At 40.4% G+C, this 24,429-nt stretch overlaps 1 protein-coding gene across 3 annotated transcripts in view; it reads left to right on the top strand.

The window, feature by feature from the left end:
* The window catches only part of CHD1L (chromodomain helicase DNA binding protein 1 like), a 143,956-nt gene extending 126,913 nt beyond the window's left edge, over positions 1–17,043 (top strand). For all 3 annotated transcript variants that reach the window (XM_032303327.1, XM_032303326.1, XM_032303328.1), the window contains exons 17-23: positions 326–489; positions 1,048–1,253; positions 2,261–2,359; positions 12,576–12,646; positions 14,918–15,032; positions 15,960–16,068; positions 16,698–17,043. In XM_032303327.1, coding sequence (XP_032159218.1) covers positions 326–489; positions 1,048–1,253; positions 2,261–2,359; positions 12,576–12,646; positions 14,918–15,032; positions 15,960–16,068; positions 16,698–16,770 — 837 coding nt within the window. In that variant the 3' untranslated portion in view covers positions 16,771–17,043. The remainder of the gene's footprint in view (positions 1–325; positions 490–1,047; positions 1,254–2,260; positions 2,360–12,575; positions 12,647–14,917; positions 15,033–15,959; positions 16,069–16,697) is intronic.
* Positions 17,044–24,429: the final 7,386 nt, after the last annotated feature.

The following is a 24,429-nucleotide window of genomic DNA, read 5'->3' as shown; positions in this document are numbered from 1 at the left end:
ATACTTTAGAGGAGGATTTTCTGAAGTACCTCAATCCTGTTGAAATTATCATCAGATGAGGTACTCCTGTACCAACATGCGAGTGCTTTGGTTGAGTTTAGAGCACAATATCTTCATCACCGGGCCAGTGAGATGTGTAATGTGAACAGTAAATTGAAGTGTCTTACCATCACTTCCCATCACACAAGGGGGCAGGGAGATGCTAATATTTGTGAAATATTAGCCATGGTGCTTTCACACAGAGTGTGTTTTAAGGATGAATGAAACTCATGAAAGGATAGACAGCCCCCACCCTTCCTGGTTATTGATCTCATTTTTCCTACAGGTTCTCCTCCCAGGCCTTGCGGAGGGGTCTACGAAAAGGAAGCGGATTCTGAGCCCAGAGGAACTCGAGGACAGAAGGAAGAAGAGACAAGCAGCAGCAGCCAAGAGAAAGAGACTAATGGAGGAAAAGAAGAGGAAAAAGGAAGAAGCAGAACATGAGAAAAAGTACGTGTGTATTATTTGAATTTATTATCATAAAGCAGATGTGTGTCATGCTTAAAGGAATCTCACTGAGTATACTGAGTCCACAGTTGAACACTTTTTAAAATTGCAGAAAGGTTCTATAAAACTGGTAGCTCCTTCTGGTAATAGAATATTTTTTTAAAGATTGAACTTCTCCCTAACCGTGTACTTTTTTTTTGTAAAAAATCCTTTGTGTGTAGAGAGACCCATTCAGTTGAAGCAAGAAAATGTTAAGATTTTATTGTTGCTGTCTGACAAAGAGTAGTTCACTTGAACAGTACCTTAATCTTGTTCTTAAAAAAATATTAGAATCCAGGGACATCCAGTGGCTGCTCATTATTGAAGTATAGTCAGGTGGCAACTAGGCTAATCAGTAAGACTTCTTGTTGATTTACAAATAGGCAGAAAACTGCAATCAGGGTGAGTGTCTAATTGCATTTCCACTGGGCACTTGCTGTTAGTGAATGGCAGGATGAAGTGCACTCCAAGGGAAACTGTGATAGACCAGGTTAATTTCCTTTTATCTCTGGCCGGTTGAAGGATGGCCTGGTGGGAGTCCAACAATTACCAGTCCTTCTGCCTGCCTTCTGAGGAGAGCGAACCAGAGGACCTAGAGGACAGGGAAGACGAGAGGTCTGCCCAGCTGGATTATGAAGATCCAGATTCAACTGCCATCAAGTATGTTAGCGGTGATGTCACCCACCCACAGGCTGGGGCAGAGGATGCTGTCATCGTGCACTGCATAGGTAGGAAAAGTGGTACTGGCCCAGGGTGGGTGCCGTGTTCTTTATGGTGCCAAGAACTGGGGAGGAGGAGGCAGCAGCCTGACCTAGATATGACTGATGGGCCGGTGTGGTCCTGTGGTCATAAAAAGGCAAATATAGAATCCAGAGACACAGATAGATTGGACTCTGGTGCTCTCATTTACCTGGTTGCATATAATTGAATAGTTTGCTATTCTCTTCACGAGTTTTTTGAAAAGGTGAAAGGAGGCAACATATATAAGACAAATCTTTTGAGAAAAAGCAAAACTACAAGTATGTTCCCCCTGCTTCTGTGATCTTTGCACTTTTTCTTCCTGCCTGGAACCCTCTTTCCTCAGGTAGCCGCAGTAACTATTGTTCAAATGTCTGTATCTCAGAGAGGTCTCCCCGGAGTGCCTCATGTAAAACAGACCCCACCCCCATGCCTCTGTTACTCTCTACTCGTTTTCCTACCTTCATTTACTTCATTACACATATCACCACCCAGATGTATTATGTGTGTATTTGTTTATATGATTGTCTCATTGAACTAGAAAATAAACTTCACAGGAGCAGTCCTGTGTTATAGCCATCCACTGCTATAACACTAGTGCCTAGAGCAGTAATACATGCTAACAAATATTTGGAGCGTGAATGAGTGACTGTAAACAGAAGATAATAACCAGCTATGTTAGTCGCAGGTCAAATGAGTCATTTAACCTTTTTTCTTCCTTACCTGTAAAATGGGAATTATATGCTGTTGAATTACCAGTGCTTGTGCTGCTTGTTATGTTACATCTACTCTCCACCTTCCTGTTGTGGTAGTCTTGTATATTCCATAAAACCTAAACATTTGAGAAGTCCAGCCTATGATTTTCCTGGGAGGCTACATAGGTGTTTCTTCCCTTGGAAAAATCATTCTTCTACAAATCTAGTTGGCATACCTTTGTGCTTTTGAATTGTGGATTGGATTTCGCCTTCTAAACATGAAAATATTCTTCTTCTGTCAGATGACTCTGGTCGCTGGGGCCGAGGTGGTTTATTCACAGCTTTGGAAACACGATCCAGTGAACCAAGAAAAATATATGAGCTGGCTGGGAAAATGAAAGGTAAGAAGCAAAGCAGAGAAAGGGGTAGGGATGGAATACAAGAGGACACTTAGGACAGGTATCACATGGGTTATGAAGCACTAGTTAAGGAGTTGGGAGAGCTGGTTGGGGTCTCATTAGCTAGTTTTGTCATTTGACTAGTTATTTGACTTTGAGGAAGTCCCTTACCCTCTCTCTTCCTGTTTTCTCATCTATAATTTGTGAATAATACTGATTCCATCTACCTCCTGGGACTATAATGAGGATAGTGGATATGCAAGTCTTCTGATAAATGTCAGTCCTGGAGTAGGGATGGAATACAAGAGAAGAGGACACTTAGGACAGGTATCACATGGGTTATGAAGCACTAGTTAAGGAGTTGGGAGAGCCGGTTGGGGTCTTATTAGCTAGTTTTGTCATTTGACTAGTTATGTGACTTTGAGGCAGTCCTTTACCCTCTAAACTATTAAAAAAGTTGTTTATTTTCTATTAAACCCTCTGTGGTTTAGTAGGTTCAAATAACTGAGATCTAGATATTGATTGGGCAGTTGGAAAAGCAGAATTCAGGAGAGGTCAGAGCTAGAAATGAAGACTGAGGAATGCCTGTTTGCACTATGAAGGAGGCAGGATGGGGAAAATGCGAGGACAGAGAACAGAACATAGAAAACACTTCCACTTAGGAACAGCAGCAAGAAGGAGAGATAGAAGTAATTGTCAGCTAAGAGAACTTTGAGAATATAATATTTTGAAGTATAAAGGAGGAGAGGATGTCAAGAAATCAGGCACTGAAGTGAGGATGAGAACTGAGAAATGGCCATTGGGTTTGCATGACTTTGGAGTACTTTGAGGAGAATGTGAAGACTAAACCTTGGTTTCACAGAGTTAAGACGTAAGTGGCCAGTAAGGAAACAGGGTTGAGTGTGTGCACTCTTCTGAAGAACTACTGAAATAGGGTAGAGGAGAGTAGATGAAAGCGTAGGCTGGAAATACCAGGGACGGCTTCATGGAGGTGGTAAAAGTACTCTTGGACTTGGAAGGGTGGTTGAATTCAAGTGAGTGGTGAGAAGTGGAAGATCTCTGACTGTCTCCCGTGCTTTTTGATATTCCCACAATTGCCATTCCCAGTATAGGTTGTTGAATGACCCAGGCATTTACACAGTGAATGTATTTAGGAAATGGTGTGTAGGCCAGGCAGGCCAGAGTAAAGGGGTTGAAGCTGAGGAACAGAGGAGAGTTGGATTTTAAAGAGTGGGATTTGGATCACATTATAGAAGACTGCATGAGGCTTGTCCAGGGAGATGCCATTCTAAGCAGGACCTTATCCAGTAGGTAATGGCTAGTCTTGGGAGTTTGAATAGAAGAATGGCCTAACTGAGCCAGTATTTTAGGATGACTTAAAAGATCGGGGTGTGTAGGGTAGACTGAGAGAATAAAAGCTTCAAGCTGAAGTATGTAAAGTCATAATCATTTTAGGACATTTTTCTAGAGCATTAGTTTGATTTGATTACGATGAGTTAGGAAAATGTGAAAATAGATGCAGATAGAGTGCAGTGTTTGGTTTAAAACAAACATTAAGACTGCTGAAGGAATTTCAAGTTCATAATGCCCCCTGCTCACCATCCCCAGATGATCTGGGTTTGCATTCACTCTCTAGTACCTGCAGGAGTACTTTGTAGGCAATACGTAAGGGACATTGAACTGGCAGATCATAAAAACTCAGAAATGAAGAGGATGACATCAGCAACATTGGCGGTATAAGATATTCCGCCTTTTTATCCCCCTATTTAATCAAATTAGATACCCATACACAAACGAAAGCCTGTTGGTGTGTCTTTTGGGACCTAACACCTACTCCAAAGGACCTGAGAGGAGGCTTGCCCACCACTGCCACCCATGAGATACAGACAAACCTCCATACAGGCTATGGAGCCAGCACGATGGCCTACACCTGTCTTGCCACCGTCAGGGAAAAATCGGATGTGTGCTCACCGGGCAGGTACTCATGGATGAGACAGAACTTGCAGAAATCCAGACTTCCTGTGGGAAGACTCCAACACACCACTGGAGAAAGAAAAATAGAAGTTGGTCACAGTGAAGGTGGTAAGAGACACTCTCCTGCTGCTGCCTTTTGCCCAAGGAAACACTGAATGGAGTGGTGTATTTGGAGGAGGTGACCTGTGGGGGGAAAGGAAAGTGGTGAGTAAGCTCCTACTTGTCCCAGTCGGATGGAACACAGCTGGAGAAACCCATTTTTCTCCTCCAGTACCCAGAGTACTAAGGTGGGAGTTCTGTGGCTGGGAGGAGGCAGATCCAAATTTCAAATGGTGTCAAAGCGTTTGAGCTCAATGGGAAGTTCATCCTCAGTCTCTGGAAGTACCACACTCAGGGAGTCCCCTACTGGGTCCACAGGCTCCCCTAAAACACAGAGTGCTAAACTCACACTTCCACCGACTCTGCTGCCAGCTTTGAGGAGGCTCCCAAATGCGTCTGTGAGAACGAGCTCTGGTAGAGAGGGAGCACACTTGGAAAGTCATTGGTCAAGGGGAAAAACCCCACAAAACTTAGCTATAAATAGCTATTCTAGAATGCTGTTTCCAAGAGGCAGCCTGGTGAATTGTAACATCCAGAGATAACACAGAAGCTTAAAAATTTGGCCCCAAGAGAGAGCAAGAAGAGTGGACAGGTATACCTCACAAACACAAGGAATAACTGAGTAATAATATACCACAGAACATAAAACCATCTGCTAAAAGCAGTGAGCGCAGAATTAAGGAGGTGTCTGCTACTTCAAATGCAAAAGCAGCAGTACATAACTACAAGGAATGTGAAAAATCAAGGAAATAGGCATCACAGAAAGAAAATGACACTTCTCTAGCAAACAAGCTCCAAGGCACAGAATATTGCAATCTAACTGATAAAGAATTCAGAATAGGAGTTATGAATAAACTCCATGAGTTACAAGAAAACTCAAAGGCAATTCATTGAAATCAGGAATAAAACATATGAACAAAATGAGTTCTGTTCTGTAAAAGAGAACCAAACAAATTCTGGAGCTGAAGAATTTGTTGAATGAGGTAAAGACTACAATAGAGAGCAGCTGTAGCAGGGCAGACCAGACAGAAGAAAACATGACTCAGGGGATAGGAATTTTGGAATAACACAGAAGAGATGAAAGAATAGAGATTAAATAAGAGTGAAGAAAGTACATGAGCTATGGGATTGGATCAAAAAGACAACTATCAGAGTAAGACAAATATCAGAATAAGCAGGCTTCCAGAAAAGGAAGAGAAGAGAAGAGGCGGGGGGGTGGGGGGGGGGCAGAGTCTATTTAAAGAAATGATAATGAGAACTCAAACCTGGGGAAACTGGTATATATAAGTCCACAGAGCTAATAGATTACCCCATTATCTCAATGCAGAAAGACCTTCCCCAAGACACATTATAATGAAACTAAAAAATCAATGATAAGAATCTTAAAAGAAGCCAGAGAGGGGAAAGAACATAACCTAAAAAGGATCCTCACTAGGCTGACAGCACATTTCTCAGCAGCACCTACAGGCTAGAAGAGAGTGGAATGACATGTTCAGTGTCGGAAGATAAAGACTGCCAACTCTAAGGCAGTCTACCAACTGTATCTGGCCAAGTTATCTTTCAGATAAGATAACCCAGACAAAAAGCTGAGGGAGTTCACTACCACTAGCTTTGCCTTCCAAGATGCTGAAAAGTGTTCTTCAGCCAAAATGAAAAGATGCTGATTAGTAACACGAAAACTTGGAAGTACACAACACACTAGTAAAGGCGAAAAAGAGAGGTAACTGCTTTCTGTATTAGGATGGTGCTTTAACCATCCAGTATAAATGTTAAGGGAAAAGAATAATGAAAAGAACCAGTAATGAATAAGCAACATAAAAAGGGATAAAAGGAATAAAAGGAAGAGCCTTAATAGGTGATTGACCATAAGTTGCTTTCGGCTTAAGATAGACTGTTTTATCTATAAGATGTTTTATGGTAACAACATAGCAAAAATCTAGAGCAGATCCATAAGAGGCAAAGGGAAATGGAACATCCCACTACAGAAAAATAACCGGTGTATGGAGGTAGGCAGAAACACGGAAAAAGAAACCGGAAATACAGAGCAACTAGAAAGCAGTGAGTAATGTGACATTTCTTAAGGACTTAGATAAAGTAATTACTCTAAATGGATTGAATTCATTAAGCAAAAGGCAGAGAGACTGATGGAAAAGAACAAAAAACAGGACACAACTGTTTGCTGCCTACAAGAGACCAACTTGAGCCTTAAAAATACGTAGATGCCAAATTGAAGGGATGAAGAAAGATAACTCTGCAGGTGGGAACTAAAGAAAGTGGGGGTAGCGATCCTTACATCAAAGTAGACTTTAAACCAAAATGATTGCAAGAGACAAGCAAAGTCATTATATAATGATAAAGGGATCAATGCACCAAGAAAATACAACAATAGTATATATGCACTCAACATCAAAGCACCTAAATATATTGAGCAAATTTTAACAGATACGAAGGGAGACGTAGACATCAGTGCAATAATAGAGACTTCAGTCTTTCACTTTAAGCAGTACACAGATCATCCAGAGAGAAAAGCAACAAGGAGATAGACTTGGACCAAATAGTATATCAGACTGACCTTACAGACATCTGTAGAAAATTTCATCCAACAACAGCAGAATACACATCTCAAGTACAGATGGAACATTTTCAAGAATGTATTATATGATAGAGCACAAAACAAGTCATAGCAAAAGAAGTCTGAAGTCATACCAAATATCTTTTCCAACCACAATGATGAAACTAGAAATTTTTAATGAGAAATGTTAGAAAAATCTCCAAATAATGTGGAAACTAAACAGCATACTTCTGAACAACCAGTGGAGTCAAAGAAGAAATCAAAAGGCAAACCAAAGAATATCTTTTTTTTTTAATTTTTCCTTTTTTTTTTTTTTTAATTTCTTTTCAGCATAACAGAATTCATTGTTTATGCACCACACTCAGTGCTCCATGCAATATGTGCCCTCCATAATACCCACCACCTGGCTCCCCCAACCTCCCACCCCCCGCCCCTTCAGAACCCTCAGATTGTTTTTCAGAGTCCATAGTCTCATTGTTCATCTCCCTTTCCAATTTCCCTCAACTCTCTTCTCTCCTTCTCCCTATGTCCTCCATGTTATTTGTTATGGTCCACAAATAAGTGAAACCATATGATAATTGACACTGTCTGCTTGACTTATTTCACTCAGCATAATCTCTTCCAGCCCTGTCCATGTTGCTACAGAAGTTGGGTATTTATCCTTTCTGATGGAGGCATAATATTCCATAGTGTATATGGACCACATCTTCCTTATCCATTCATCCATTGAAGGGCATCTTGGTTCTTTCACAGTTTGGCGACTGTGGCCATTGCTGCTATAAACATTGGGGTACAGATGGCCCTTCTTTTCACGACACCTGTATCTTTGGGGTAAATACTCAGTAGTGCAATTGCGCGGTCATAGGGAAGTTCTATTTTTAATTTCTTGAGGAATCTCCACACTGTTCTCCAAAGAGGCTGCACCAACTTGCATTCCCACCAATAGTGTAAGAGGGTTCCCCTTTCTCCACATCCTCTCCAACACATGTTGTTTTCCTGTCTTGCTAATTTTGGCCATTCTAACTGGTGTAAGGTGCTATCTCGGTGTGGTTTTAATTTGAATCTCCCTGATGGCTAGTGATGATGATCATTTTTTCATGTGTCTGATAGCCATTTGTATGTCTTCATTGGAGAAGTGTCTGTTCATGTCTTCTGCCCATTTTTTGACATGATTATCTGTTTTGTGTGTGTTGAGTTTGAGAAGTTCTTTATAGATCCTGAGTATCAGCCTTTTGTCTATATTATCATTTGCAAATATCTTCTTCCATTCCGTAGTTTGCCTAAACCAAAGAATATCTTGAAACAAATGGAAACACAACATACCAAATATTGATGGATGCTGCAGAAGTACTTCCGACAGGGAAGTTGAGAGCAATAAATACATATGTTAAGAAATAATACTTCAAATAACCCAACTTTATACCTTAAAAAACTAGAAAAAGAAGAACAAAGTAAGCCCCAAAGTTAGCAGAAGGAAGGAAATAAAGATCAGATCTGAAATAAATGAAATTAGAGATCAGAAAATCAAAAGAGAAGATGTGACTCTAAGAGGTTTTTTTAATATAAAATTGACAAACCTTTAGAAAGGCTAAGAAAAAAGAGAGACGACTCAAAGTCTGAAATGAAAGAGGAGAAATTACAGCGGACCCGCAGAAAAACATTAAGATCATAAGTCACTACTATGAGCAATTTTACACCAACAAATTAGATAATCTAGAGGAAATGGATAAATTTCATACTCACACAACCTACTAAGACTGAACCAAGAAGGTACGTAAAGTCTTAACAGATGGACTATGAATGAGGAGATGGACTCAGGTTTTAAAAATCTCCCAGGACCAGATGCCTTCATGGACAAGTTTTACCAAACATTTTAAGAAGAATTAAAGCCAACCCTTCTCAAACTCTTACAGAAAAATTGAAGAGGAGGGAACATTTTCAAACTCCTTCCTGTGAGGCCAGTAATACCCTGATACCAAAGCCAGGTAAGGACATTATGAGGAAAAAAAAAAACTATAGACCAAAATCCTAATGAATATTGATGCAAAAATTATAAAAAAAAATTAGCAAACCAAACTTAACTCATTAAAAGGATTACACGCCATGACCAAATAAGATTTCTCCTTGGGATGCAGGGATAGTTCTTCATATGCAAATCAAATGTGATAAACACCACATTAGTAGAATGAAAGACAAAAATCATTAAACTTCTCAACAGATGCAATAAAAGCATTCTACAAAATACAACATTCTTTCACAATAAAAACCCTCAAAAGAATAAGTATAGGATGAACATACATCAGCATAATAAAAGCCATATGTGTTACCCATGGTTAACATTATATTCAACAGAGAAAAATCAAAAGATTTTCTTCTAAAACCAGGAAAAAAACATGGGTGCCTGCCTATTCTTCCTTTTTTAACATAGTACAGGCAGCCCTAGCTAGAGCAATCAGGAAAGACAAAAAGCATCCAACTTAAAAGGGAAATAATAAAATTGTCATTATTTGTAGATGTGATACTATATATTGAAAACCCCAAATTCGCAGTATATTGGATTTAATCAACTGGAAAAAGAGCTATTGGACATAATCAATGTATTTAGTAAAGTTTCAGGATCTAAAATCAATACACAGAAATCAGTTCCTTCTCTATGCACTAGCAGTGAAAATTCTAAAAAATGAGGAAACTATCCATTCACTATAACAGGAAACACAATAAGATATCTAAGAATTAATTTAACCAAGGAAGTAAAAGATTTAGATAATGAAAAATGCAAGACTTTGTTGAAAGAAATTGAAGAAGAAATAAATAATTGAAAAGATATTAACTTTTCTGATCAGTGATTTTGAAATACCATTAAAATGTTCATGCTACTACACAAAGCCATCTCTGGGTTTAAAGCAATCCCTATCAAAATTCCAATAGCGTTTTCTACAGCAATAGAATAAATCCAAAAATTTGAATGAAACCAAAAAAGACCTGAGTAGCCAAAGCAATCATCAGAAAGAACAAAGCAGAAGGCATCACATTTCCTGATTTCAGACTAGACTACAAAGTGATAATAATTAAAATGGTGTGGTATCAGCATAAAAATAGACAGATCAATGAAACAGACTACAGACCCCAGAATTAAACCTCTACATACATTGCCAAATGATATTTGATAAGGGAGCCAAGAACATCCAATGGGGAAAATGTAGTCTGTCTTTTCAACTGATGTTGGGAAAACTGGATAGCCACATGCAGGAAAATGAAATTGGGACCCCTGTTTTACTCCACTTACAAAAATTATCACAAAATGGATCGAAGACTTAAACATAAGACCTGATACTATAAAACTCCTGGAAGAAAACTGAGGGAAGATGTTCCTTGAGATTGTCCTTGGCAGTGATTTTTTGGGGAGGACATCAAAAGAATAAAAATAAAGGAAAAATATCAATAAGTGGGACTACATCAAACTTAAAAGCTTCTGCACTTCAAAAGAAACAACAAAATGGAAAGGCAACCTACAGAAAGGAAGAGAATATTTAAAAACCATATATTGGATAAAGGGTTGCTATTCAACATTTATAAAGAACTTGGACAACTCAGCAGAAAAAAAAAAAAGTCTGGTTAAAAAGTGAACAGAGGAACCGAATGGATATTTTTCCAAAGAATATGTGCAGATGACCAACTGGGACATGAAAAGATGCTAAACATCAATAATCATCAGGGAAATGCAAATCAAAATTACAATGAAATAAGACCTCACATTGACAGAATGGCTGTCATCAAGAAGACAAGAGCTAATAAGTATTGATGAGGATGTAGAGAAAAGGGAACCATCATGCATAATTGGTGGGAATGCAAACTGGTGCAGTCACTATGGAAAACAGCATAGAGGTTCCTCAAAAAGTTAAAATTAGATCTATCATATGATCCAGCAATCCCACTTTTGGGTATATATTCAAAGGAAGTGAAAGCAGATTATCAAAGAGATATCTATGCACTCCCATGTTGATTTCTGCATTATTCACAATAGTCAAGATAAAGTGTCTGTCAACAAATGAATGGATAAAGAAGATGTGTACACAAAACACACACACACACACGTCCCTTAATGTGGAATCTATAACTAAAAAAAACAAAAAACAAAAAACAAAAAATCCAGAATGAAATGGTGGTTACCAGGGGCTGGGAGTGGTAGAAATGGTTAATGTTAATGTTGAAGGGTACAAACTTGCACTTAGTAAATAAATGACCTCTAGAGGTCAGTATACATTGCTGGGACTACAGACAACAGATCTTTATTATAAACCTTAAAATCGCTGAGAGACCAGGTCGTAATTGTTCCCACCAAGAGAAGGTTATGGGATGTGATTGAGATGTTAGCTCTTGCTTTAGTGGCACTTGTATTGCAGTATAAATGTGTAAATCAATATGTTACATGCCTTAAACTTATACAATGTTACATGTCAGTTACATCTCAATAAAAAAATAGACAATAACAAGTGTTTTGTGAGGATGTGGAGAAATTAGAACACTTGTGTACTGATGGTGGGAACACAAAATGATGTAGCTGCTATGGAAAACAGTATGGTGTTTCCTAAAAAAATTTAAGAATAAAATTACCATATGATCCAGCAATCCCTCTTATAAGAACTGCAGACAGGGACTCGGACTCAAAACAGGTATTTGTACACCTATGTTGCATTATTCACAATGGCCTAAAGGTGGAACCCTAAGTGTCTGATGGATGAATAGATAAACAGTGCAGTGTATATTCATACAGGGAATAATAATTCATGCCTTGGAAACCAGGAAATTCTGACACATGCTACAACATGGACAGTTCCTGGGGACATGATACCAAGTAAAATAAGCCAGTCACAAAAAAAAAAGTGTTGTGTGATTTCACTTAGATGAAATAACTCCAGTACATTCACAGAGGTAGAAAGTAAGAATGGTGGTTGTAGAGGAGATGAGAAGATGTTTAGTAAGTATGGAGTGTCAGGGCGCCTGGGTGGCTCAGTGGGTTAAGCCGCTGCCTTCGGCTCAGGTCATGATCTCGGGATCCTGGGATCAAGTCCCGCATCGGGCTCTCTCTCGGCGGGGAGCCTGCTTCCCTCTCTCTCTCTCTGCCTACCTCTCCATCTACTTGTGATTTCTCTCTGTCAAATAAATAAATAAAATCTTTAAAAAAAAAAAATAAGTATGGAGTGTCAGTTTTGCAAGGCAAAGAGAGCTGTGGAGACTACACAGGAGTGTGAAGGTACTTGACGCTACTGGGCTGTGTGCTTAAAAATGGTCATGACGGTAAGTTTTATGTTAGGTATATTTTACCCCAATAAAACATGAAGAAAATGAAAGTTTTTGAGCCAAAAAATTAAAAAAGAAAAAAACCTCTTCAGGGTGGATCCTGTGAGTTCCTGGCTAAAGCAGTGACTGAATCTAAGAGAGTGAGAAAAAATGAGATTGCTATCTGATTGGCCAATGAGGAAAGGAGTCGGGCATTCACAACGATCCCTCTTCAGGGGTCTCAGTCCAGAGTGAACCTTACCTTCTGTCTGTTGCTCTTTTATTTTACCTCAGACTTGAATTTGGGAGGCGTCCTTTTATTTCCTATTGATGATAAAGAGTCAAGAAACAGTGGGCAAGATCTGGTAAGTTAGAAAAAAAAAAATCTCTTAATCAGAACTAAATTTTGGCTCATGTCACCTCCTCTTAAACCTCTCCTGTTCCTGCTGCCCTCTCTGTCAACACATTGGTTTCAAGGGCTGCCATAATAAAACAGCACCAACACTGTGCTTTTCAAGGATCATCTCTCTAGTTTGTTAAAAAACACCACCAGCCAGGTGGCTCAGAAGACAGATTAATTTCTTCACAGTTCTGGAGGCTGCCTGTCCAAGATTAAGGTGCAGGCAGGGCTGATTGCCTCCGAGGCTTCTTTCCTGGCTTAAGGGTAGCCACCTTCATATTTCCTCACATGGTCTTTCCTCTCTGTGTGCACATCCCTGGTGTCTCAGACTGTGTCCACATTTTTTCCTTGTAAGCACAGCAGTCAAACTGGATCAGGCACCACCTAATGGTCTCATTTTAACTTATTTGCTGCTTTAAAATGTCCTGGGGGCACCTGGGTGGCTCAGTGGTTTAAGCCTCTGTCTTCGGCTCAGGTCATGATCTCAGGGTCTTGGGATCGAGCCCCACATTGGGCTCTCCACTCAACGGAAGCCTGCTTCCCCCTTTCTCTCTGCCTGGCTCTCTGCCTACTTCTGATTTCTCTCTGTCAAATAAATAAATAAAGTCTTAAAAAAAAAAAAAAAAACTTAAAATGTCCTGTCTCCACACGCAGTCACATTTCTTCAGTGCTAAGGGTTAGGGCTTCAACATAGGAATTCAACCCATAACAAGCATGTTAGGCCTCACAGTCCCACCACACTCCCTCCGTCGCCCTTCTTTCCATCACGGAACATTGTTCTCGGACTTAGTGGTTCTCTATACCGACCTTAGGCAGGCTCCTCCTGAGAGTGTAGACTCTGTCATTTTATCCTCGATACCTCACACAGTATGGCTCATAGGAAGTGCTTAGGAAACACTGAATAAGAAAACAGGGCTCAAAACCTCAAGTGTGTCATCATTCATTATGTGAAAAGATGTGTAAAAGATTGTGTTTAGTAGCCAGCCATAAGCAGAGAAGAGGAGCCGATCCATATTTCCTCTGCTTATATTAAAATTCTCCTTTAGGGGCACCTGGGTGGCTTGGTTAGTTAAGTGTCCAACTCTTGATTTTGGCTCCGGTCATGATCTGAGAGTCCTGAGACTGAGCCCTGCAATGGGCTCTGTGCTGAGTGTGGAGCCTGCTTAAGATTCTCTCCCTCTGCCCTTCCCCCAATTCATGCTTTCTTGCTTTCAAAGAAAAATTCTCCTTTAGCATCTTAAGTGTCTCTTACTTACCAGTCCTTTAGAATTCCTCTAAGATGTTTTATTAACCACTCTTGACCTGACTTTTTTTTTTTTAAAGATTTTATTTATTTATTTGACAGACAGAGATCATAAGCAGACAGAAAGGGAGGGGAGGAAGCAGGCTCCCCGCTGAGCAGAGAGCCCAACGTGGGGCTCGATCCCAGAACCCTGGGATCATGACCTGAGCCGAAGGCAGCAGCTTAACCCACTGAGCCACCCAGGTGCCCCTTGACCTGACTTTATCAAGGGCCTGAATTCATATTCAATTCAGCGCCAAATCTTACTGACTTAGAAAAGAAATTTAGAAACCGGGCTGAAAGGGACATATATTTTTTTGAGGTTGGTGGTCTTTGTGGCTGACAACAAAGTGGCTTCTGCCTGGTCAACCATTTTTTCAGTCATTTCTAAAACACTAAAAACATGAACAACACAGTGATTACAGCATAGACGCTCAGAATCCAGTGACTCAAGGAAACTGTTTACAAATGGTGACCATATGATGGTAGGGCTGCCAGTCCCAGACACTCCCTTGACACTCTGTCCAGTCTCCCCGACTTAGGACAGGGTAGGAATTACGGGAGCAGAGATGGAATGGGGGTTGGGAGCTGACTCGAATATCCACCAGAGGGCTGGATACAGGAACCTGTAAAGTCCTTTTTGCTCCTAAGACTGAAAAATTCTTTTACCATTGAGAGCACTTAGGAAAGACAGCATGTTTTGGACACTGGTTTTAACATATCTTAAAAACAAGAAGAAATGCTTTTGTATAAAGTTACCACAAAATAAACCAATTAGAATGTTAGATTAAGTCATGGATTTGGTAGGACCTGGTTCAGGCAGAACATCCAGAAAAGATGGAGATGAAGCCCCCCTCCATGGGGGGTCACTAAGTGACCTCCATGGGTACCTCACTTAGTTGACAGTGCAGCCTTCTCGTGTCATGTCAACCATGTGATGGCTTTTCCTCTTAGTTGGCCTTGATTGTGGCTCAGCACCGTGACCGCGCAAATGCCCTGTCTGGCATTAAGATGGCAGCCCTAGAAGAGGGCCTGAAGAAGATCTATTTAGCAGCAAAGAGAAAGAAAGGTAAGCTTTTCAGAACGTGAATTTCTGTTTCCAGGCATGTGATAGGGTTTTTAAAGGGAGGTGAGAAATGTTAAGACCTCACTAAGTATAGATGGTAAAGGTAAGCCTCCATGTCTGAGAGACCACACAAGTATCACCACATCATCTTGATTCGCCTCCTTTCCTTTCCAGATCACTTTTGTATTCACTATCTCTGCGGACCATCTTCCTGCACTGGGGTATTTGTGTCCTCATTCTACAGATGAGGAAGCAGAAGACCAGAGATGTAGTAATCTGCTGTTGGGGATACTGTTTACCCTACCACTTCCCTTCTTGGGTAGCCACATCCAGTCCACATTAGCAGACAGTTCTCTGCCCAAATGAGAGTGAAGTTTATTTCTAAACCTATTGTGTTTCAGAGTTTGTTGAACTGATTGGCTTGTTAAAGCTTATCTGTTTATTTCTGGGAGGGTCAGTCATTTAAGTGTCTTGACTCTTGATTTCAGCACAGGTCATGAGCTCAAGGTTGTGAGATCAAGCCCTGCCTTGGGCTCTGCACTGAGCATGGATCCTGCTTAAGATTCTCCCTCTTTCCCTTTCTTCTTCCCCCTCTCTAAATAATCATCATCATCATCATCATCATCATCATCATCATCTTTTATCTCCAACACTGATTATACTCTATTTTCATTGTACCTGCTTATTTCCAGAACCTGTAGGTCTTTGTGTTTGATAGACTGACTGACTTCTTCCTATTATAGTCCTACCCTAGAATATTTTTGACATTCTAATTTTATACTTTGTGTGGGATACCCCACGATAATGTACATTTTGTCTGTTGGAAACCACAAAGTGACTAAGAGTGGAGTTTTCTCTTACGTATATTTTATACTGAATCAAATTTTTGATGAATGAAGACATCATAACCTGTTTTTTCCCCTTTAACAGCAAGTGTTCATCTTCCACGCATTGGACATGCCACAAAAGGTTTTAACTGGTATGGTACTGAGCGACTTATTCGGAAACATTTGGCTGCAAAAGGCATCCCAACTTACATGTATCCTTTTGTGATCTTACTAGTGTGTTCTCTCAGCTCAAAGAAAATGTCTTGCATTTTCTGGTATCACTAATCAAGGCCAAGCCTTTTTCTGCCACATTTTTTACTCTAAGAAGTACTTTGTAACTTCTACATATCCAAGGACAAATACACCCAAGCATTTCTTGGTGCCAGCAGCTAGATTAAAAGGTATATGAAGGGAGGAGTTCATTGAATAATTGTCATTTGATAACAGTGAATCTTTTCACATCAGGTCTCTAGAGATCCTTCAGGCCAATAGACAAGGCTCTGTTCCTAGGAGTTTGACATCTTTCTTTTAGGATTCCAGATACAAGTGGTAGCATGCAGTATTAATCTTTCCCTGTTTGGTTTAACTATAAAAACTTAGCAGAAAAGTCATGTTTTGTATGCCTGTACAATTTAAGCAGTATCAAAAGAGTTTTAATAATGAGATAATAGTAGCCATAATGAGTACTAACAGTATTGGAAGAATTTATATGGTGAAAGGGAATTAAGACATGCTACTCTCAGAGTGATTACTTCAATAATTACTAACCTAGAGAAGTAGCAGTTTTGGTAAAATTGATTTTAAAGTGATGAACTAGGTCTTCCTTGACTGTCCTTATCAGATATTACTTTCCTAGAAGCAGGGCAGCTGTTCATCCACCATCCTCTTCTTCTCCAGGACAGCTGGCACCTTAACAGTTGACCAGTATCACAGTCAGCATTCAGCAAGCAGTTAATATTTGCCCGGAGCTACTGAATTAGAGTGTTTCAAAAAAGAGTCCGGATCTGGTGGGCCTCTGTGATACTGTGTTTTCTGAATTCTCATTTTGTTCTCAGGATGTGTTACTCTGATTTGGTACCTGTAATACAGGGATGCACACCTTAATTGGGAAAGTCCTCTGGCTGTTTGCCAGGGCTTTCATTTGCATAGCTATTTGCATAATAATAAATTTGCTATCTCTAATGGTTTCACTGCTTTCTTTCTCCTCAATCCAGTTTTCTTCCCCTCCATTAGACTGATTTCTTTACAGAGGATTAGACTGTGGATTAAGAAGAAACGAAACAGGTTGCTCTGGGAGAAGGAAGCACCCTCAGCCCATTTATGCCTTCCTGCTCAGTGGAGAGCCTGCTTCTCCCTTTCCCTCTGCTGCTCCCCTGCCTGTGCTCTGTCAAATAAATAAAATCTTTAAAAAAAAAAAAAAAAAAAGCCTCAGTCTTGGTTGACTATCTGCAACCAGCCGGACTTCTGCTGTGTTTAGACCTCCCCACCCTTAGTCCTGCAGAGACGTCTTCAGAAATCTCAGCCCTGTGCCCTTCATTTCAAGGAATCCTGGCTAGAGGGGCAGCCATCCAGGACCAGGACCTTCTAAGGAGGGTAGTATCTATGGCACCTGGGATGTGCTCTGACTCTCTCCCTGACACTTTCACCCTTTGACAGTTTAGTATCTGTGTCAAAGACCTATTAGACCCTAAATTCATGATTCTTCCATTTTTTTTTTCCTCCTAAAACTTCTTTCCTTTTTTAGAGAGAAAGAATCTCAGGGAACCTCCATGTCCTGTGTGGAGCCCAGCACAGGGCTCGTTCTCAACCTTGAGATATGACCTGAGCCAAAATCAAGAGTTCAAAGGACCGAGCCACCCAGGCACCCCAAACTCCTTTCATTTTTGTTCCCTCTTAACTCCTACCTTTACTGCTAGGTCTTGACATCGAGGTTATTATTGTAACTTTAACCTCTTGACTGGCATCTTATTTCTCCTATAAACACAGAATTGGAACTCTCTAAAGGGAGTACAGTGAAACCTACTACGTAGGTAAATGGTCATACCTTCAGAAGCAGCCTTGATAGCTGCTTGATAGCTGAGGTAGTAGCAGATGTGAATAAAACTTGATTTGCAGAAGCTGTATGCTCTCCTGAAAAGCTGTGCTCACTTCTGAGGGCTGTGTGCACAGGGCCAACTGTGGATGTTTCTGAACATCTGAGAGGAGCATCAGAGCAGGGAACTCACTCTCAGAGAATACAGCTGACCTTTCAGCAGCACAGTTGTTCTGGGAGTTGAGGTGCTTCATTTTCACCCCACACTCAGTCCCCCATGCTCCAGCCATATGTGCTTTTCCCTCTGGATGAAGGTCCTAGGCCATGAACCTCTGCCTCATGAGAAGTTGGGCAAAACAACACAGAAGATGAGAAAACTCACATAGCACATTCTCCCTTACATGGGGTCACTTTTCAGTGGCAGCCCCTTACTTCGCTTGTCTACCTCAGCAATTCAGAGTCCTCAGCACTGCCCTATGTCTCCCTAAGTCCTTCCTACCTTTTATAAGCCCTTCCCACTTCCCAAAGGGCTGTCATTCTATAAGAAAAAAACTATCTATTCTGTTCATCCTGAGGGTTTTGTTCTCTTTTTTCCAGAGCTTATTGTGGGATCTCTTCTGATTGGATGGGGGGAGGGGTCTCCAAATGGGCAACGACCAGGTGGAAGCTGATGGGTGGCACAGGCAGTGACAAGAATTCACCTGAAGCACAATAAAGAAGATAGAAGTTTATTGAATACACTGCAAGGGAGCTGTGGGCATAACAACAAAGGGGAGACTGTAAGGAGGGAGTGGGTGGGGCTGTTTTCTCAGTTGTTTTTGGAGGGGGAGGTGGGGGCACAGAGAGAGAGAAAATAACTTAGGACTTGATCTCATGACCCTGAGATCATGGCCTGAGCTGAAATCAAGAGTCCGATGCTTAATGGACTAAGCAACCCAGGTACCTAGGTGGGGGCTGATTTTAAAGATGGAAGGTGAAAAGTTATGGCAACATACGGAATTCTCCCTTTTTTGGTAACTGTGCCTAGTTGTAAGTAGCCCATTGGTCAGTGAGGGCCTATGGATATTTTGAGGTGTGTTGCCTGATGGGTCTGTGTCCAGCCAGGGGATGGCTGAGGGCCCTTTGTATATTAACATCACTCAAGCCTGTTTGTCTATAAGTAGCCTCTATGCTTATCATTGATGCCCTCTAGCCTGCGGCTTTGAGAAGGCTAAGACAGGGGTATGAGAACAATGCAAGATTTTATGCACTGATGAGCTTCTGTGGAAAAGTTTATACCTCTACACAAGTATGAAAACCCGAGATAATGAGGGTCTTAAGTCTACTGAACTTCTTCCATATGTGCAAACTGATATATTTTCTTGATTTTTAATAAACTGTCCTTTATGTCTGCTGCTTGTGCTCTTTTACCTTTTGTAAAAAGCCTGTGACTTATTTTTCCAGTCAATCTAAAGTGTATACTAAATTTTCTTCAAGTGTACCTTCAAAGCATTTTATAGCCCCAAACAATCTCTAGGCCAGTGGGGTTTTTTGCTGTCTACTAACTACAGTATGAACTTTAGCACTGCTTACCTTCACCCATAATCTAGACTTACTTCCCAAAGACATCCTGCAGTTTCTCACTTGGGCTTTTGCTTGTCGTGCTGGCTTCTCTCGCTGGACTGCCTTACTCCTCTAAACTCCTTCCCCTATCTCCCAACTCTCCACTGTCCCCTATCAGGTCTGGTTTTCTGGAAGAATCCAGAAAAAGGCATTTCCTGTTTTAAGGGCCTGTTTAGCCAGAGCGGCTCCATCTTGGTTGAACAGCCATTTTGTTGTTTACGCAGTAAAACTTAAACTGACCTGCCCCCCACCCCAAGGGACTTATTTAAAAGCAAGTCTGGGAAACAAGTAAAATATGGTCAACCAGTCCCAGGTAACAGAGCTCAAATACAAGGGTGGGTCAGGCTAGGTGGAGACATCCAATCAGTGGAGCATGTATACTGTCTCCCTAGCTACCAAGGAGTGTGGGCCCCGCCTTTTAGGCACCAATTCTGACCAAGGTGATAGGCTAGTTCAAAGAGCTACTACAGGGTGAATTGTAATTCAGTTGGCCACCCAATTGAATTGTGTATGTGTGTGAATTGTGTGACCTAGCATGACTGTGCAGCTTTCTCTGTGTGTTGCAATCTCATTGGCCACCTGTGTGGGGCCAGGCTCAACCACATGGCCTTTGCTCTATAAAAGTTAGTCTGTGAGGCTGGGGGTGGTCGCCCTCTCTGTAAGAAGTGGCCCCGACCCGTCGGTTTGATTCTCGATGCTTGGCGGGAAATAAAGCTTTGCTTGACCTTCAACTTGTATCAGTCTTGCTCCTTTGATCACAGACCTAACACTGTAATTGTATAAAAATTTAATCTGTGTTTAAACTGCTAATGATAATTATGTTTACAGCACTTCTTTCTGGTAGCTCATATTTATTGGTCTATTTACTTAACCCTTGGTGAAATACTGAAGTCTTTAACAGAGATGATTTCTTGTATCGCACAAAGCGATTCATAGGTACTCAGATATATTTGTTGAATTGAAATGGTACTGAGATAACTGGCTAGCAATTTGGGAAAAGTATCAGACTTCCCCCATATATTATAAACTCCAGATGGCATAACTATTTAAATATAAAACTTGAGAAGACAGAAACTTGTCATTTTTACAGTGACTGACTAGCAACTGCCCTTTGAAGCTTCTCAAAACTTCTTACTAAAATACCAATGGCATTAAGGTGAAGACTCAACAACCACTCTGAAAATAGACAACCAACCAATCGAATGCCAGAATATGAGAGGAAAGACACTAGTTATAATGCAAAGTTGAATTGAGATTTCATTTTAGGAAGCAAAGAAGGCTTAAAAACCAAGCACCTTCAACTAGAAAATAAGCAGCCATTCCTTTATCCCCGGAGTAATTCTGAAGGTGCCCACCTCTGCTCCCAGCCTTTCTTTCTCTGTTAATAAAAGGTTGGCCCTCCCCCATCTCAGCTGTAAACTCTCCCCTCCACCTTTCTTAAGAATGCTCTTATTCCAATTACTTTGTTTATACATTCAGTTTCTTCTTTTAAATTGAAAACTTGCATTGAGAAAAAACAAGGTCAAGTCTCTCCCATTTAAAAAGAACTCCAGGGCGCCTGGGTGGCTCAGTGGGTTAAGCCTCTGCCTTCAGCTCAGTCATGATCTCGGGGTCTGGGATCGAGGCCCGCATTGGGCTCCCTGCTCAGTGGGGAGCCTGTTTCCCCCCCTCTCTGCCTGCCTCTCTGCCTACCTGTGACCTCTCTCTCTCAAATAAATAAATAAAATCTTAAAAAAAAAAACAAAAAAAGACTCCATTCCTCATTCCCTTTCCCTATCAAACCTTAAGAGTTGTCCATAATCATGTCATTTCTTCACTTCCCCCTCACTCTTTAACCCATGCCATTTTACCTTCCTGCATTTTACACCACCAGGAGTCTATTAATACCATCAAACTCAGGGCTCCCATGTGGCCCAGTCGATTGTCTGCCTTCTACTGAGGTCAAAATCCCAAAGTCCTGTGATAGAGCCCTGCATTGGGCTCTCTGCTCAGTGGGGAGCCTACTTCTCCCTCTGCCTGCTTGTGTGCATGCTCGCTCTCAAGTAAATAAATGAAAAATACCATTAAACTCCAACTCACTAATCCAGAGGCAATATTTAGTTTTCATCTTGACCTGTCAGCCAAGTTTAACACTGTTGACTGCTTCCCAGACTTGAAACACTGTTGCCTTGACTTCTGTGATTATGACAAAATAATCTCCAGGAATTATCTTCTATCATCTTTGTACAACTTCCCCCCCATAATCTTTATATATAAATATATATATATATATTTTAATCTAGTGTATTTTTTTACTAGAGCTGCCATAGCAAAACTATAGTCTGGGTGGCTTTGAGCAATGGAAATTAATTTTCTCTTAGTTCTTATGGCTTTGAAGTACAAAAATCAAGGTGTTAGCAGATTTTGTTTCTCTTGAGGCCTCTCTTCTTGGTTTGCAGATGGCTGCCTCCATATTATATCCTCACATGGTCTTAACTCGGTGTATAGGTGTTTCTCTGGATGTCCAAATTTCTTACAAGGACACCAGCCAGATTGGATTACGCCCCACTCTACAGTTCTTATTTTAACTTAATTGTCTCTTTAAAGGGACTGTCTGCAAATATATTTACATTCTGAGGTAGTGGAGCTTAGGGCTTCAAATACAAATTTTGGAGGACAATTCAACCAGTAACACCTAGCCATGAAATATTGGAGTTCCTGAAGATTCATCTTTAGGTCCTCTTCTCCTTCCATTCTGAACTCAAGGTTATTTCATCCATTTATAAATGTGTGAGTCATCCCAGAGCTAGATCAGCTGTCTCCTCTGAACTCCAAGCCTACTCAGCTGCCTACTTGACATGTCTAATGAATATTTTAAAGGGATCATAAATTTATATACCCAAAATTGAGTTAACTCAATCCCTTCCAGTTCTCCCAAATACATCCATTGAGTTATACAAGCCCACTATGTAAAATTTAATCTTTCATGTATTTCTTGTCTCCCTTAAACTCAATCTATAATCAAGATCTAGCAATTTAACTTCATAAGTACCTCTTGAATTCACTTTCCTTCATCCCCACCATCACCTTAGTGTTGATCATCATTATCATCTCACCAGGGCAACTGCGAGCCTTTCTACCTCTGTCTTCATGTTGACTCTCACTCCCTTCCAATCTCATTACCATATTGCAGACTGAGTGGTCTCAAAATCAGATCCTGTCATTGATCTTAAAACCTTCAATGGCTTCTCATTGTTCTTAGGGTAGAAACAAAAATCCTCAGTATGACTTATTTTCTGCATCCATTGACTGCATATTCTAAACAATCTGGAGAGAGGACATTCTAATTCCTACCAAAATGTCAAATTAACCTGGGCTGTCTCCTCCAAAATCAATCTTGGAGGAACTGAAAATGAAAGCATGGAATCTAAGAAATAATACAAAAAATCCAAGGGTGGATGGAAAGTTTTGAACTGTTTTATATGGATAGTTGGTGGCTGGTGTGGCTCTGGAAGGCTGTTTAAGAAAAGCTCTTCTGATCATGCGACCACCACCCCTCCCAGACTTTCCCTTGGATCCATTGTTGACCGCCACCTCCCTATAGAAATTCAAGGTGAGCCCAGATAGCCACAAGGGTAAAATCAGGGCAGGAAAAACAAAACAAAGCCCACAAAAAACCACACACACAACTGGTTGGGGCCAATAGATTGAGGCTGTTCATTGCCAAGCACCTACTGCTCTACCCTTTTCAAATCCCCAGAGCTAATAGATAATCTATGGAGTGTCCCTCCCAGTATTGTTTTTCCATTTGAGAGTTCAAAGGGGAAGCTCAGATCTAAGGAACTGCTAGATAGAGTAACAACAACAACAACAACAACAAAAAGGAGGACGACTCTGGATCTGTGGTGCCTAAATCTCCCTGCGCTAGGGCTCATTCCCCAACTCTTTGTTCTAAAGCTCTCCTGGGCCCTGAGGATCTGAATGTCTGGACTGGATCTGGACATCTACCCTTCTCCAATGCTCATTAAAAGATAGGTTTTACTATCATTCCCAGGGTAATATAACTATAGGAATATACCTGAGGGTTAAAACTGCTTCAATAGAAAAAGTTAACATTAAAAAAAATTAGAAGAGAAAAATTAAGAATTTACAATATGTAAAATAACTATATTAAAAACCTAAAGGGCGCCTGGGTGGCTCAGTGGGTTAAAGCCTCTGCCTTCAGCTCAGGTCATGATCCCAGAGTCCTGGGATCGAGTCCCGCATCGGGCTCTCTGCTCCGCAGGGAGCCTGCTTCCTCCTCTCTCTCTGCCTGCCTCTCTGCCTACTTGCGATCTCTGTCTGTCAAATAAATAAATAAAATCTTAAAAAAAAAAAACCTAAAGTAAGATACAAGCAATATGACATTAAAATTATAAAAAAGTAACAAATGGAAATATTACATATGAAAAACATGAAAAATTCAAAATGTGGGATAAAACGTGGAATAGGAGTTAGAGTTAAAAATGAACTTGAGGACCTTACAAAAGGAGATGAAAGAATAAAGAAAAAAGTCAAAGTACATTATATATACACACATACATACATGTGTATGACAAATTTCTCACAATTAAAGGTGAACTATTTGAGATTGATAGTGTTCACAGAAAACCAGTAAAAGCAATAAGAAGAATGCTCACCTTAGATGGGATAAGAACCCACCCATAGCTAGAAACATTATCCTATAATGTCAAAACCCTCAAACTTTATCCCAAAAACCATCTTTTTTTAATTTTAATTTTTATTACATTAATTTTATTTGTTCTGGCTTTATTGATATATATAACATCATGTAAGTTTAAAATATACAATGTAATGATTTGATATATGAATATATTACAGAATTATTACCACAGTAAGGTTAATTAAGACATCCATCACCTCACAGAGTGACCAATTTTTTGTTTGTTTGTGTGGTAAA

Source organism: Mustela erminea, chromosome 10 (assembly GCF_009829155.1).
Source record: "Mustela erminea isolate mMusErm1 chromosome 10, mMusErm1.Pri, whole genome shotgun sequence".
In the NCBI taxonomy this organism is placed as follows: domain Eukaryota; kingdom Metazoa; phylum Chordata; class Mammalia; order Carnivora; family Mustelidae; genus Mustela; species Mustela erminea.
Note: the sequence above shows the minus strand (reverse complement) of the source record. Positions and strands in the feature narration are given on the sequence as shown.